This window comes from Podarcis tiliguerta (assembly GCF_965153285.1).
Source record: "Podarcis tiliguerta genome assembly, chromosome: 3".
Classification (NCBI taxonomy): domain Eukaryota; kingdom Metazoa; phylum Chordata; class Lepidosauria; order Squamata; family Lacertidae; genus Podarcis; species Podarcis tiliguerta.
The window spans coordinates 110,581,216-110,598,164 of NC_139536.1; the positions used below are offsets into that span (position 1 = coordinate 110,581,216).

Sequence of the window (16,949 nt, forward strand, 5' to 3'; positions counted from 1 at the left end):
CATTTCTTAAATTTATATTACCTTTACACATCATAACCAATACCAACCTTTTCATTCAATAAGGCAATAATTCAAATTATTCCCCTTACAAAACTTCCTGCAAACCTACGAATGCAATCGAATCATCACAATTACTTTTCATATAGTCCGTAAATTTACGCCAATCTTCTGTAAATCTCTGGTCCCGCTGGTTTCAATTTCTTCCCGTTAGTTTGTCAAGTTCTGCATAGTCCATCAACTGCATCCTCCAATCTTCTTTCGTCGGTAATTCTTCTTGCTTCCATTTTTGTGCCACTAAAATTCTTGCTGCCATCATTGCATACAAAAACAACTTACAATCATTTCTATTTATATCAGTTCCTACAATGCCTAATAAAAATGCTTCTGGTTGTTTAATAAATGTATATTTCAACATTTTCTTCATCTCATTATATATCATTTCCCAGAAGTTTTTAACCTTTTTACATTCCCACCACATATGACAAAATGTTCCTTCTTTTTCTTTACATTTCCAACATTTGTTGCTTACCTTATACATTTTTGCGAGTTTAACGGGTGTGATATACCATCTATAAAACATTTTCATCGCATTTTCTTTTAAGGCATTGCATGCAACATTACTTAGGTCTTCCGACATTTACTTGGGAAGATCTGCACCAGGAGCAGTTGAGATGCCTTTGACACAGCTCTGAAAACCCAACTTGGGCAGTATTTGCACAGGCAAAACACCCACTTCGTTTTGAACAGAATATGTTTACGATGCCACAATTACAGTGTCATGCCAGCCTGATGCTATTATGCCACCCACTTTCCTTACTGCCGTGGCACTTACTTAAAAATCATTTGGTTAATATCCCTTCCAGTGTGTTTTTTCCATTCGTTTGGCTCTCATTCCCTTGTTCATAGCCCTTTATATTTCTCCCTCGGTTGTTAGTAAGCTACTTAGCATTCCCAGAAGTGTTATGGTTTTTCTAAGGGAGCATAAAAAAAATGCTTTGGGGACCGATTTCCTCTTTCCTCACCCCTTTGCGTACAGGAGGCCCTGTGTCTTGTAGTTAGTTGAAAACTGGGACACTTTCCAGAAACTTTGGAATCATTTAGTAAATAATCTCTTTTAAAACACTAACAGCAGCATGAATTAAGGAGGACTCTGTGAAGTCATATTTAACTTGCGTTTCCTATACACTTGAAACGTCAATAGTTTTTGTTACAAAGTTTACTGATCTACATTTAAAACGCTACCTTGAATAACTTACGTTGTTTTTGGCTGCAGTCTCCACAGAGGCACGGTAAATGAAAAATGGAACTTATTGTACATCAAGATGACTTTTGGGCTTACGATATAATTTGGGGGAAAGTGTGTTGAGGTTGCAGCTGCTGTAGAAATGGGACAAAGCTCTTGTAGATACTGTTATGTTTGGTCTAATTCATTTGTGGGTTTGGGCGTTAATCTTATCTAGTGCAGTATTGGCGGAGGGGATTATGATTCAATGCGGAAATACGAGTTTTCTGTGTCTCCTGAAATGGTGGTTTTCAATCTGTTTCCTAGCCTCAGCGAAACCTTTCTACAGTGCTGCTCTAGTGAGGAACCCCTGAATATAGAGTCACAGAGGAGAGAGGTATATATATATGTGTGTGTGTGTGTTTTATTTGAAGGTGATGATGAAGATTGTTGTTAATATTATTTATTTCATTTCTATACTACTTTAAAAGGGGACGCGAGTGGGGTGGCGCTGTGGGTAAAAGCCTCAGCGCCTAGGGCTTGCTGATCGAAAGGTCGGCGGTTCGAATCCCCGCGGCGGGGTGCGCTCCCGTTGTTCGGTCCCAGCGCCTGCCGACCTAGCAGTTCGAAAGCACTCTTGGGTGCAAGTAGATAAATAGGGACCGCTTACTAGCGGGAAGGTAAACGGCGTTTCCGTGTGCGGCTCTGGCTCGCCAGAGCAGCGATGTCACGCTGGCCACGTGACCCGGAAGTGTCTCCGGACAGCGCTGGCCCCAAGCCTCTTTGAGTGAGATGGGCGCACAACCCTAGAGTCTGTCCAGACTGGCCCGTATGGGCAGGGGTACCTTTACCTTTACTTACTACTTAAAAAAGGTAAAGGTAAAGGACCCCTGACAGTTAAGTCCCGTCGCAAAGGACTCTGGGGTTGCGGTGCTCATATCGCTTTATTGGCCGAGGGAGCCAGTGTACAGCTTCCGGGTCATGTGGCCAGCATGACTAAGCCACTTCTGGTGAACCAGAGCAGCGCACGGAAACGCCATTTACCTTCCCGCAGGAGCGGTACCTATTTATCTACTTGCACTTTGATGTGCTTTCAAACTGCTAGGTTGGCAGGAGCTGGGACTGAACAACGGGAACTCACCCCGTCACGGGGATTCGAACCGCCGACCTTCCGACCGGCAAGCCTGAGGCTCAGTGCTTTAGACCACAGCGCCACCCGCGTCCCTTCCCTATACCGCTTTACTTTTAAAGACAAAAGTGGTTTCTGCTTCATCTACTGCCCTCATCTCTTGCATTTTAACATTCTTAATAAAACTTCGCATAATTTGGCTCTTGGGATCTGATGTGTGCTTATGCCAAACTAGGATTCTGGTAATATCCCATGTGCCTGCCCGCATAGGCACAAGTGGGGGATTTCATAGGGGAAAGAGCAGTCTGTGCAGAACGCCTAGGTGAGGAAGGTAGCTGGATGCTAGTGCTGTTGTTACTGATCAATCAAGACGGATTTGCCTGAGAAGAGCATGGTGAATTGGTTCAAAGGAATAGCGTGGCCTCCCAGAATTCACCCCACTTGGGGGTCATGGGGGTTAATAGGGGGTGTGGGCAACATCACTAGATTGCTTTGATCACAGCCAGCCTACCTTATAAGACAGTTGTGCAAGCGAGGCCATAAAGAAGCTCTGTTATCCTCTCCCTTTTACTGGGCTGCTGGTGATGCCTCTGTCATCTTCCAGCTACGGTAGCAGAGGCACAGGAGTAGGGCGTCAGTGGTATTACAACTTAGTAAGGTAAAGGTACCCCTGCCCGTACGGGCCAGTCTTGCCAGACTCTAGGGTTGTGCGCTCATCTCACTCTATAGGCCGGGAGCCAGCGCTGTCCGCAGACACTTCCGGGTCACGTGGCCAGCGTGACAAGCTGAATCTGGTGAGCCAGCGCAGCACACGGAACGCCATTTACCTTCCTGCTGGTAAGCGGTCCTTATTTATCTACTTGCACCCGGAGGTGCTTTCGAACTGCTAGGTTGGCAGGCGCTGGGACCGAACGACGGGAGCGCACCCCGCTGTGGGGATTCGAACCGCTGACCATGCGATCGGCAAGTCCTAGGAAAGCAGGGCACATAGTTCCTGGATCTGCAAATGCTAGAAGTCTACAATGCTTACAATTCCAGGTACAGTGGTACCTCGGGTTACAGACGCTTCAGGTTACAGACTCCGCTAACCCAGAAATAGTACCTCGGGTTAAGAACTTTGCTTCAGGATGAGAACAGAAATTGTGCGGTGGCAGCGGGAGGCCCCATTAGCTAAAGTGGTGCCTCGGGTTAAGAACAGTTTCAGGTTAAGAACGGGCCTCCGGAACGAATTAAGTACTTAACCTGAGGTACCACTGTACGGCTTTTGGGTTCCTGAAATGCACTGGGTTTGTGCGGATAAAATATAACGGAGAAAGGAAAAAAAGGAGAGAGGAAAAAGAAAAGGTTTGGGGGGAAGGAAGCAGAAAGAGACTTGAGGAGGAAGAGGTGGAAAGAGATCTGGGAAAAAGCAAAACCAAAAGATGTGGGATAGAGAAGGAAGTGGTGGGAAGGGCTCTAATTTTGTTGGGGGGGGGGGGATACTGAGCTTGCTCTTTTAACAGTCCAAAGAGATTGGTCATTACAGTGGTACCTTGGGTTAAGAACTTAATTCGTTCCGGAGGTCCGTTCTTAACCTGAAACTGTTCTTAACCTGAAGCACCGCTTTAGCTAATGGGGCCTCCCGCTGCCGCTGCGCTGCCGGAGCATTATTTCTGTTCTCATCCTGAAGCAAAGTTCTTAACCCGAGGTACCATTTCTGGGTTAGCAGAGTCTGTAACCTGAAGCGTATGTAACCTGAAGTGTATGTAACCCAAGGTACCACTGTACTCCAGTTTTACAGGGAACGGAGGGTAGGAAAGAGAGACGTACCTGAGTGCCACACAGGTGAGTGCCAGGCATCACCTGTCCTCAGGTGGAGAGTGGGGCTTAACTAGCCACTTTGTAAACGCCAAGCATGCACAGGTAAGGAGAATTAAAGGAATCGTGCTAGAATAATAATAATAATAATAATAATAATAATAATAATAGAATAAAATAAAATAAAATAAAATTTATATTCCGCCCTCCCCAGCCGAAGCCGGGCTCAGAGCGGCTAACAACAGTAAAATAATACACCATTCTAAAATCATTTCATTCTAAAATCAGTTCAAAATCAAATTAATGGCAACCATTGGGCTAGAGTTCTCTGAGGATTGCCAAAGGAGGGGGTCAGGCTGTGCCCTGGCCAAAGGCCTGGTGGAATAGCTCTGTCTTGCAGGCCCTGCGGAAAGATGTCAAGTCCCGCAGGGCCCTAGTCTCTTGTGACAGAGCGCTCCACCAGATCGGGGCCACAGCCGAAAAAGCTCTGGCTCTGGTCGAGGCCAGCCTAAACTCCCTGTGGCCTGGGACCTCCAAGATGTTTTTGTTTTAAGACCGTAAGGTCCTCCGTGGGACATACCAGGAGAGGCGGTCCCGTAGGTACGAGGGTCCTAGGTTGTGTAGGGCTTTAAAGGTTAAAACCAGGTGACAGCCCCTTTAAAAGAAGGGGCACCTGAAACCTGTCTTGTTAAGAGTCACAAATATGATTGAAACCATGCCTCCTGGCAAATTCCAGTGCAAGTTTCCTTTCTAGGCAGGTTGACCTGTTTGGGTTTTGACACGCTGTTGTTTGCTTCCGCAGTCTGGTCCCGCAGACCTGCCCTGCCAGTGATAATAGCTGAAATCATTCTGGTGGGCTGTAATTTGCAGCTTCTCTGCTGCTGTCTCCATGCACGCTGAAAGCATGGGAGAGCGGTGAATAGCAGCTAGTGATAGAGCACAATCATTATACCATCAAAGTCGGTGCGTGGGTGGGGAGACCATGTATGCTTTTATCATCCAAAAAGAAAATGCATTCAGGGGAACAAAGCCTCTTAAACTCTCCCACGTATTATTATGTATCTGCCCAGACACACAAGATGAAACAAAATGCCTTCAACTACTCGTGGGTCGACATAGGTTGTGCCCTATGCGTTACAGAATGTACACCTATATTGTAAACTAAACCATTTCGTTCAATGCACATTTGTAGCTTTAATTTCCGTGCGATTCAGTTATGTGTCAAGAATGCTTAGTGGCATTCTTACATTCTTCGGAGTATTGCTGGCTTGTAGAATGGTACAATGCTGTGAAGGTCACAAGGTGAAATGGTGAGGAATCTTTTTTTTATATAAATTTTTTTATTAGTTTTTTTAACATATCATTTTCAACAGTCATTAAACATACTTTTACATCTTATTCAAATTTTTGACTTCCATCAATCCTGTCTGAAAGTTTTCCAATCTAATCTCTCAGTATGCATTTCTTATCTTCCCTATTACATTTCAAACACATAACCAATATCTCTATCTTTTTCTACTTTGTAACACTTCGTATATTTCTCCTTACAAAACTTCTTGTAGTCCTACCAGCGTAATTTGTTGATTACAGTTGCTCTTCAAATAATTCATATACTTCTTCCAGTCTTCTGTAAATCTCTGGTCCCGCAGGTTTCGAATCCTTCCTGTCATTTTGTCCAATTCTGCATAGTCCATTAATTTCGTCTGCCATTCTTCTTTCGTCAGAATTTCTTCTTGTTTCCATTTCTGGGCTAACAATACTCGAAATGGTGAGGAATCTTAATTCATCTACTGTCTTAATTTCAGGTTGCAATGTCTCGCATCATCTGCTGTCCACGATCCAGTGTGGTTAAGCTCAGTTTGGTGGCTTTGCTGCTATTTGTAACGAGTTTCCCTTCGTGCTTAAACGACAGAGTTGCAGTGAGTATCTTTAGTAACTGAATCTTGAGAAAGTACAGGGAAAGTTAACTAATCAGAATTCATTTGTGCCGGCAAGGTGGGTTTACCCGTTTGTATTTTTTTTGGGTTTTAACTCTCTGTCTCTGTCTGTCTGTCTAGCACAGGAGAAAATCCTGTGTTTTCAATGCAAATATTTAATCAGCTATTTAACTGAGTGCTTAAAAGGCATTCATTCTAGCTGGCTATATGCAGTCCTAAGATGGGCGGGGTATAAATAATAATTTATTTATTCATTTATTTATTTCCGAAGGAATTTGCTCTCACAGAAAAAGTTGGTGATTCGCAGGAAGAGGACAGTCAAGAGGGAGTCGTGGAGGAAAACGATTTTGATTCCGAAGACTTGGAAGTATTCTACCCGACGAATCAATGGCAAACTGTCCGGCCAGGTAATTTAAAGTTGGCAGAGATTTTTATTTTTTTATGTAATTTTTGCTACTCAAGAGAAACTCCAATGAAACAGGTAGAGGCTGCATTCTACTACATCCTGTACCAAGAAATGCCAATAATTTTTCAGTTTAATCCCAATTCTGTCAGGAGACCTATCTAATAGCCTGTTTTGGATCCTCGTTATTCATAGGGAATATCTTTCCTCCCCAAAATCAACAGCATAATTGCATTTAATTTTACTCACATATATCTACTTAAACAGCCCAGTGACGGAGGGAAATGGCTGAACTAAATATGAAATAATTTAGTGAATGTTCAAAAGGGCACTGTTAACTAATGTGTTGTTACCTGCTCTCCTGTCTCTGAGCAGGGAGAGCCTTCAGGAAATCGGTGCATTTCTTGGGTTAGATTAATTTGGGGTGCAGGTCACTGGAGGGATGCGGGTGGCGTTGTGGTATAAACCACTGAGCCTCTAGAGTTCAAAAGCATGCCAGTGCAAGTAGATAAATAGGTACCGCTGCGGCGGGAAGGTAAACGGCGTTTCCTTGCACTCTGGTTTCCGTCACGGTGTTCCGTTGCACCAGAGGCAGTTTAGTCCTGCTGGCCACATGACCCAGAAAGCTGTCTGTGGACAAACTTTGGCTCCCTCGGCCTGAAGCAAGATGAGTGCTGCAACCCCAGAGTCGCCTTTGACTGGACTTAACCGTCCAGGGGTCCTTTACCTTTACCTTACATGTCACTGGAGGCAGAGATTGCCTTCTGTGAAATAAAGTTTATTTACATGCATACATAGGCCCGCCTTAAGATGGAAGGCTCGCAGCAGTAACTCTCCCCCATTAGGTTTCTAACGGGACCACCAAAACCATCACTTTGGATTCTGCACAGAGAGCAAGTCAGGCCTTTGTTTCTCTTTTCAGACCCACATGCAATCACATGCCTCCCTCGCCTCACTTTCCAGAAGGTTCTCCAGCTAATTAGTTCCTATGGCAGCACACAGTCCCAAGCTTACATAACAAAGCAGATACAGTGGTACCTCGGGTTCAGTACTTAATTCGTTCCGGAGGTCCGTACTTAACCTGAAACTGTTCTTAACCTGAAGCACCACTTTAGCTAATGGGGCCTCCTGCTGCCGCACGATTTCTGTTCTCATCCTGAAGCAATGTTCTTAACCTGAAGCACTATTTCTGGGTTAGCGGAGTCTGTAACCTGAAGCGTATGTAACCCGAGGTACCACTGTACTTATCAGACCTGGCCGGGTCTAATTCAAGGGTCAGCAAACTTACCGCGCCTCGGGCCGGTGTCTCCAGCGCCGATCGCGTGGCGGACCAGAGGGCAGGGGAGCGCGCGTCCATACTTGTGCGCACACACTATTTCCAGCGCACTTCCAGGTGGGAGGAGCACCGGAAATAGCTTGTGCGCTTGTGCATGGGCCTCCTACGACCCGGATGTGCACCGGAAATAACGCACATGCGCATAAGCTGTTTCCGGTGCTCCTCAGACCCAGAAGTGGGCAGCTGCGCCACGCCAGTAAGAGCGGGCGGCGGCAGCAGGCAGCGGGGGTCACCGTGGGCCAGATAAATGTGTCCCTCAGGCCTTATCCGGCCTGCGGGCCTTAGTCTGAGGACGCCTGGTCTAGTTGCTTAGCAATGAAACTGGATTGACCATTTAAGAAGTCCTCCCACCCCTCAAAAAAAAAAAAAGGCTCAAAGGAGAGGTTGTCATTGAAATTCTACTCAATATTGATCCAGAGTAGATTCCAATGTATAGTCAGCAGAGTTACAACTTAAACACGTTGCAGAGTTTCCAAAATAAAAAAAAATAGAACAGGGGAATTTCATCCACAGAGCTTTACTGCTGAAGACAAATGAGCATAATGGTCACAAATCCAATACATTCAGGATTTGGCACTGTCCATAAGAAATCCAGTTGCAGCAGACTTAACTTAAACGTACAAACCTATACGCTGTGGGTGGTGCTGTGGGTTAAACCACAGAGCCTAGAGCTTGCCAGTCAAAAGGTCGGCAGTTCGAATCCCCGCGACAGAGTGAGCTCCCATTGCTCGGTCCCTGCTCCTGCCCACCTAGCAGTTCAAAAGCACGTCAAAGTGCAAGTAGATAAATAGGTACCGCTCCAGCAGGAAGGTAAACGGTGTTTCCGTGCGCTGCTCTGGTTCGCCAGAAGCGGCTTAGTCATGCTGGCCACATGACCTGGAAGCTGTACGCCGGCTCCCTCGGACATTAAAGCGAGATGAGCACCGCAACCCCAGAGTCGGCCATGACTGGACCTAATGGTCAGGGATCCCTTTACCTTTGCCTTACAAACTTATAATAAGTTTAGATCTTAACACTATGTATGGAACATCAAACCAGAACGAAAAGAGATAGAAAGAAAGTGAAACCCAGGCTCCTTCTGGCCTCACTTTTACAGTCAGCCTGACCTGGGCAGAAAGAGATAACAGAAGCAGTTTAAACCAGCTGTACTCAGCTTCTCGGAAGGAATAACCCAAACATCAGTAACCTTCTGCATGTTTCCCTCACACAGAGAAGCTTTCAGAACCCTCCTGAATTAAGTAGATGTGACCCCAAATTTCACTGACTTTGACTTCAGTCATGTTTCATGATTTCTAATTCGCTGCCTTTTGCTGTATAATGTTGATAGAAAATGTTGGTCTTGAAATGAAACACTGAGAAGAAGAAATGTGTGCTAATTTATATATCTATATTATTATTACTTGCAGGTCAGGCTGTTCCTGCCGGCTTACATGTGCAATTAAATCTTCAGACAGGAGAAAAATTAGCCAAGCTTCCAGATAATGAAAATAAGAAAAGTGACGTGAAAGACCCTCAGAAAAGTAAAGGGTAAGGTAGCTTCAGACAACTCTTATTTTTCTAAGAAGAAAGCAGATGAACTTATGTTTTCCCTGCCGTCCGTTGAGGACGGTTTGGGATTTCCATAGAGGCAGGTGGGCAACCTGTGAGACATTGTGGTTTGTGGGGCCTCCAGCGTCGTTTTCCGCAGTTTCCTGATACCTCCTAGAGCTGCTCCATTCTTCCATTCTGTCAGTGGAATGGATTGTTGGTGTGTGAGCCCCAACTCTTTGGGTTCCTCCCCCCCCCCCCCCAATTTCAGCAGAGTTAAGTCTTCCTGCATCTTCACAACAGCAGCAGCAGTCTAGCCCTCTCTTGGTGAAATCCCTTGACAGGAGTAACCACCTCACCCATCCAGTTCTTCTCTAAAGTATTTATTATTCCCTTTACAAGTCGCACAATGCTACTGGTCTACGTATAAAATGAGAAAACTATGTACTGTGGTACCTTGGTTTAAGAACAGCTTAGTTTATGAACAACTTGGATTAAGAACATTGCAAACCCGGTTTAAGAACAGCTTAGTTTATGAACAACTTGGATTAAGAACGCTGCAAACCCGGAAGTAGGTGTTTTGGTTTGTGAACTTTGCCTTGGAAGCAGAACATGTTTCGCTTCCCGTTGAGTGTGTTCCATTTGTAAATTGAGTCCCCCGCTGCTATGGGAAAGCACGCCTTGGTTTAATAATAATAATAATAATTTATACCCCGCCCTCCCCAGCCAAGACCGGGTTCAGGGCGGCTAACACCAGGTATAAAACAATTGATTAAAATACAACTTAAAAACAGGATTAAAAATACAACATTAAAATGCAGCCTCATTTCAGTAGAAACTCAAATCAAAAACTTTTTGGGGATGGAAACATCAAATCTTCACCAAGGCCAACTATCCAGACTGGTCCTACGTGGGCCACAAATAAAAGCCCAGGAAGACCCCAAATAGTTCCATCACAGAAGGAGAAAGGAAAAAGGATAGAGGGGAAGGGGATCAAGTTGATTAAGAACGCTTTGGTTTAAGAACGGACTTCCGGAACGGATTAAGCTTGTAAACCAAGGTACCACTGTACAGATCTCTGCTCCCTTCAGCTATCCGGCCAGAGAAACAGGCTCACAGACTTTCACATGTTCTGGCAGCCACACGGGGTGTCTCACGCTCAACTTCATCTGCATAGCAGATGTTTTAGGTGTGTCTCAAAGGATGGGCTTCAAGGCTCATTTCAAGTTTATTATGGCAATATATCAACATGGATAAGGGGTCAATTTTGGGCAACCCTTCCTCTGCTCCTAAGCTCTCCCCTCCAGTTCACCGCAGAGTATCCCTCCACCCTCAGAAGCAACTTTTGATGAGAGTAGAGGGGGGAACCACCGAAAATGGTCCCCCTCTCCATTCTGTTGGGGGATACCTTCCATCGGTGGAGGGACAGCACTCGGATGCCACCCCATGTGATAGGAGCGGGGGGTTCGCCAGGAGCTGATGATGTATCAAATGCAGTTTTTGAATTGCGGGAAATCGAATCATCTCCTCGCAAGCCAGACCCATAGATAGGAGATAGTGGACGCTTGGGTTGCGAACGGGATCCGTGTGGGATGCATGGTCGCAACCCACAGCGTCACATCTGTGCACGCGCGGGTTGTGATTCGGCACGTCTGCGCATGCGCAACCGCTGAAACCTGGAAGTAACCCGTTGCGGTACTTCCGGGTTTCGGCGATCCACAACCCGAAAAAAACGCAACCTGAAGCGTCTGTAACCCAAGGCAGTAAAGGTAAAGGGACCCCTAACCATTAGGTCCAGTTGTGGCCGACTCTGGGGTTGTGGCGCTCATCTTGCTTTATTGACCGAGGGAGCCGGCGTACAGCTTCCGGGTCATGTGGCCAGCATGACTAAGCCACTTCTGGCGAACCAGAGCAGTGCACGGAAACGCCTTTTACCTTCCTGCTGGAGTGGTACCTATTTATCTACTTGCACTTTGACGTGCTTTCGAACTGCTAGGTTGGCAGGAGCAGGGACCGAGCAACGGGAGCTCACCCTGTCGCGGGGATTCAAACTGCCGACCTTCTGATCAGCAAGTCCTAGGCTCTGTGGTTTAACCCACAGCGCCACCCGCGTCCCGTAACCCGAGGTATGACTGTACAATTTGTTAAGAAACTGTACAAACAGAGGCATTAGGACATAAACTAGGAAAGCAAGTCAATACTGTGGAGTTTGCTACAGGATGTTGAGAACGCCTGTCCTTCTTTGGGTTGCCAGCCCTCATGAGCCGGTGGGGGCTGTGGTGGCATTCAGGCTTAGCAAATATCGTGGGACTGATCAGTAGAGAAGAGACAACATTGTCAACTTCATATAAACAACTGGCAGAAGAGAGAGATTTCAAGAACTGCAGGGGGAAATCTGAAGATGGAATTAGCAATTCATCAGCGCTCAGCCCTTTCCTCTTGAAAACTCACTCTTTTAAATCTCGCTCTTTCTAAGTTTCAGCCGAAACGGTTGACTGTCAGCAGGCCTCGCCGTTTGAAGTGATCTCTCCCTTCCTCCAAGGGAAATATGAGATATGTGCATCTATACATCTGACAAAGGGAAATTTATTACAGAAGAGCTTGGGCTCATTGATATTACAAACAAGCCAGATGGTGGTGTTGGTGTGTCGCCTTAGTCTTAATCGTATAATTACCACGAGGGAAGCCGGGTTCGCTTGTGATAATCTAGGATGACAAACAGGCTTCTCTCCTTCCCCCCTCCCTTCTGCTTTGAAGATGTGCTTCTGTATTTTGGGATGCATTGAGAATTTTTGCATACGACTTCTAGATTGACATGTCTTTGGGTTGGGACCTGAATAAGGTGAAGCGCTATCCTTTATTTGAGAAGCTGTTTCTCGAGGGAAATTGCCTTTACAGTTCTGAAATTAGCAATGTATCAGGGCACATGTATAGTTCAGAAATATCAGGCCTCCTTGTTGTAGCATCTCTCCGGGGTCACAGAGTGGGGGCCTTTTCCCAGTTGCTGGAGCTTGGGTCTGGCTCCTGCTGCTTGCAGAATGGCTTCTCGGCCACTGAACTACCGTATTTTTCCGTATATAACATGCCCCCTCTTTTTTTGGACTCAAAATTGAAAAAAGAGTTGTTAAGATTTTGGGGGGGGGGGGGGAGAGATTGCCCAGAGTTGCTGAGCGTTTTCCCGGAGACGATTGCCGGACTCGTTGTGATTTTTTGCAGGGAGTTACTGAAAATTGGGATGTGGGTGGCGCTGTGGGTTAAACCACAGAGCCTAGGACTTGCCGATCAGAAGGTCAGTGGTCCTAATCCCCACGACGGGGTGAGCTCCCGTTGCTCGGTCCCTGCTCCTGCCAACCTAGCAGTTCGAAAGCACGTCAAAGTGAAAGTAGATAAATAGGTGCCGCTCTGGTGGGAAGGTAAACGGCGTTGCCGTGCGCTGCTCTGGTTCGCCAGAAGCGGCTTAGTCATGCTGGCCACATGACCAGAAGCTGTACACCGGCTCCCTTGATCAGTAAAGCGAGATGAGCGCTGCAACCCAGAGTTGGCCACAACTGGACCTAATGGTCAGGGGTCCCTTTACCTTTACCAAAAATCACTCACCCGCAGAACCACCACAGACTATCGAATGGACATCGACGAAGCCACCAATTGTCTGCAGGTTCGCCGAAAGCAAGCGCCAATCACCCGCCCAATTGCCAGTAGCCAGGGGACCTTGCCACACCCACCAATCACCCGCAAAAAAGCCGCTGGCAATCTTCCAATTGCCCGTCCCACCTCTCCACCATCCCTGTGTAGGGTATGGGTTTCTGAGCAGAGGATCCTATGTGTGCCATTTGGAATTCTGTGCTGGGAGGGGTTCAGATTGCCTGCTGCATGCTTAGACATGGGAGCAAGGCTTAGAAGCATCCGGGATAGGGATAGCAGCCTACCCCTTGTACTTGTGGATCTTTCTTTCTTTTTTAAAAAATCATAATTTTTCATTTCATTTCTATACCGATTTATATTTTTAAGGGTGTGTGTGGAAATTCTCAACCTACATGAAAACAGCCAATAAAACAACCCAGAATGAAACATTACAGTGGTAAAGCTAAAGGGACCCCTGACCTTTAGGTCCAGTTGTGGCTGACTCTGGGGTTGCGGCGCTCATCTCGCTTTATTGGTCGAGGGAGCCGGCGTACAGCTTCCAGGTCATGTGGCCAACATGACTAAGCCGCTTCTGGCGAACCAGAGCAGCGCACGGAAATGCCGTTTACCTTCCCGCCAGAGCGGTACCTATTTATCTACTTGCACTTTGACGTGCTTTTGAACTGCTAGGTTGGCAGGAGCAGGGACTGAGCAATGGGAGCTCACCCCGTCGCGGGGATTCGAACCACCAACCTTCTGATCAGCAAGCCCTAGGCTCTGTGGTTTAACCCACAGCGCCACCTGCGTCCCGGTATTACAGTGGTACCTCAGGTTAAGAACTTAATTTGTTCCGGAGGTCCGTTCTTAACCTGAAATTGTTCTTAACCTGAAGCACCACTTTAGCTAATGGGGCCTCTTGCTGCCGCCGCCCATTTTCTGTTCTCATCCTGAAGCAAAGTTCTTAACCCGAGGTACTATTTCTGGGTTAGCGGAGTCTGTAACCTGAAGCGTCTGTAACCTGAAGCGTCTGTAATCCAAGGTAGCACTGTCCAGAAGAAAGTAAAATATAAATCACCAGAATTGTAGCATTGGAATAACCCACGAGGGTCATCTAGTCCAACCCTGTAAAATGCAGGAATCTTTTGACCCCATGTGGGGCTCGAATGCATGACCCTGAGATCAAGGGTCTCATGCTCTGCCGACTGAGCTGTCCCAGGAAGAGTGTGCCTTCAACATAATGGACAGGAAATGGAAATATTATCTTAAAAGAGTCAAAATGAAAGATTGCAGAGGGAACTGCAGGAGGAACGGCAGACTTGACTGGCAGATCTGCGTGGCCTGCTTGATGCAAATTTCCTTGGACACTCCCTTTCTTTGATTATTTGTTTTAGAAGCTCCCCCCCCCTTTTTTTTTTTGAAGAGTGTGTTCATTGGAACAAAATTTACAAAATAGTGGCTTCTTTTGTTCTCTAAGATGGACTGGAATGTTTGCTTCCTTATACATGCAAAGCATACACTCAATTTTTTTTTTAAAAAAACCCCCCTCTTCTTCAGTCTTATATTTCTTTTTGTAGGTTTATATGTCTCTCTCCTCCCCCCCCCCCAATTGTTTATCTGTTACATTTGAAAATGAGCTTGTTTATGTCAGAGTTTAATATTAAGACTTCCATGACTGTGAACATCTGGCTTTTGCCTTGGGGAGGTGACTAACCTATTTTATTTGTTCCCAGACAAGAGCTTTAGGGAGATACAATTAGAACTTAGAAACGTTTTAGTGTGTTATCAATTTATGCACTTGGATTGCCAAATTCCAGCTTTTTATTATTATTATTATTATTATTATTATTATTAACCCAGTAGTAAATGAACGCAAGATCGAACATGGGCTGTCTGTCCTGGGCTAAATAAAGTAATAAACAAGGCCAAGATTTGGGTTACCCATCAAATACTTGTTTCTTCCTCACTGCGGATCAGTTGTTCATCTGTGTGACGCATGTTTTTGTTTTCTGCAAGGCTGGGGCACATAGATATCGACCCGACTTCATTCACAACGCAAGAACTCAAGAAGGCTTTGTCTAAAATGAAGAAAAGCATGAAGACAGATGATACACTGGCTCAAAAGGTAGTATCCGAGAAAATGCGACATGGCGTTGAAACATAGCAAACATAGCACTGAAAGCATAGCTATTATGTTCCTAGCTCAAAAGAGGGGAAATAGATGAGGGAAGCCTATACTCTGAGGCAAACTCAACTCAAAGCAGAGTTGCTATGGAATTTCGGAGTCGAAAAATCTGCCGCAAATACAGGGCTTCCACTTGAAATTTCATACGAGATTTGTCAAACTATGCTGCCTGGCAAGAAATGGGAAACGCAAACTTCTAGCACAGACTCCTTTTGTTTCGGCAGATTCCTAATAATTTCTGCTTTCGTTTTACAGCTGTCTCTCTTTTTTAATTTATTTAATCATTTTTCCGATACAAACAACAACCGCAAAAGACACATACAGCAAAAACTATAATAACAATAATAACACAATTTGACAATTCAGATTTGAATACACTGATATACCTATGACTACACCTTTTTTAACAATATTTTCCCACCTCTCTCTCCTCCCCCTACTTCCCACCACTGTCCACCTTATCGCTTAAATATTCCTTCCAGATTTCTTCATATTTATCCATTCTTAATTTGCGTTGACATCCAATTCGTTCGTATGTAGCTAGTCTGTCCATATTGTCAATTCATGTGCTCAATGGAATCTTTTTGCAGCTCTTCCAATTCATCAAAACAAGTTTTTTTGCTTCTAATATAGCACAGTACATCCATTATTATTATTTTGACCCCTTGAAATCTCCCACGTTTCTGGAATATAATTTAGAATTCAATTCAATCCCCCTAAATAACAATTTCTTTTTATTACTCTTGCTATAAATATCCTCACCTCGCACCAAATTGATCTTATCATCGGGCAGTTAATCATCATATGTACTAAGTTCGCATTTTTACTCTAACATCTCCTGCAGTTGTCTGCACTTGTTATTTTCTTCTGGTATAGTTTTGCTGGAGTCCAGTGGACTCTGAATGTTATTTTCTGTTGAATAAGTCTTAGTCTTAGATCCATAGAGGCTATTTCTGTTGATTTTAGACTTGACTCCCATATATCATTTGTTATCTGTACTCTTAACTCTTCACTCCATTTTTGTCTTTCATATTCTAAATCATATTTTTTCCTGTTGAGTAGGGTTTTATATGAAAGGATGTGGGTTAAACCACAGAGCCTAGGACTTGCTGATCAGAAGGTCAGCGGTTCGAATCCCTGCGACGGGGTGAGCTCCCATTGTTTGGTCCCAGCTCCTGCCAACCTAGCAGTTTAAAAGCACGTCAAAGTGCAAGTAGATAAATAGGTACCGCTCTGGCAGGAAGGTAAATGGTGTTTCCGTGCGCTGCTCTGGTTCGCCAGAAGCGGCTTAGTCATGCTGGCCACATGACCCGGAAGCTGTACACCGGCTCCCTCGGCCAATAAAACGAGATGAGCACCACAACCCCAGAGTCGGTCATGACTGGACCTAATGGTCAGGAGTCCCTTTACCTTTACCTAGGGTTTTATATAGTGCAAGTGTAGAGTTTTTTGTTTTGGTTGCAGAGATTAAATCTTGTAGCAGCATGGGTGTTTTACAGCTGTCTCTTTTTTCTAGCGAGGTGTGGTATGGAGGGGAGCAAATGTCCCTCTCACTTTAATGAACAAGTCCGGCTTCCACAATTAGATGCATTACCTGGCTTTGGTTTTGTGAAAATCTGTGGTGGAATTGGGGAAATATTGGGCATCAGTAACCCAATACCCTGTGGGTTCAGCCTGGATGGCCAATAAAATCCAGACTCAAACAGGACATTTCTGTAGGCATTGCAAGGCCAGCGTGGCACAACCTCAGCCAGCAAGTAGTTGAGGGATGGCACACCAAATATGAAGAAGCAGA

The 16,949-nt window shown here is 45.4% G+C and overlaps 1 protein-coding gene across 2 annotated transcripts in view; it reads left to right on the forward strand.

Annotated features, from left to right (window-relative positions):
* The window catches only part of SIL1 (SIL1 nucleotide exchange factor), a 55,682-nt gene that overhangs the window by 5,151 nt on the left and 33,582 nt on the right, over positions 1–16,949 (forward strand). The window contains exons 2-6 of one of the 2 annotated variants that reach the window (XM_083435393.1): positions 1,550–1,619; positions 5,954–6,067; positions 6,357–6,492; positions 9,231–9,351; positions 14,986–15,094. In XM_083435393.1, coding sequence (XP_083291519.1) covers positions 5,960–6,067; positions 6,357–6,492; positions 9,231–9,351; positions 14,986–15,094 — 474 coding nt within the window. In that variant the 5' untranslated portion in view covers positions 1,550–1,619; positions 5,954–5,959. The remainder of the gene's footprint in view (positions 1–1,549; positions 1,620–5,953; positions 6,068–6,356; positions 6,493–9,230; positions 9,352–14,985; positions 15,095–16,949) is intronic. The other variant, XM_083435394.1, reaches the window with a different exon arrangement.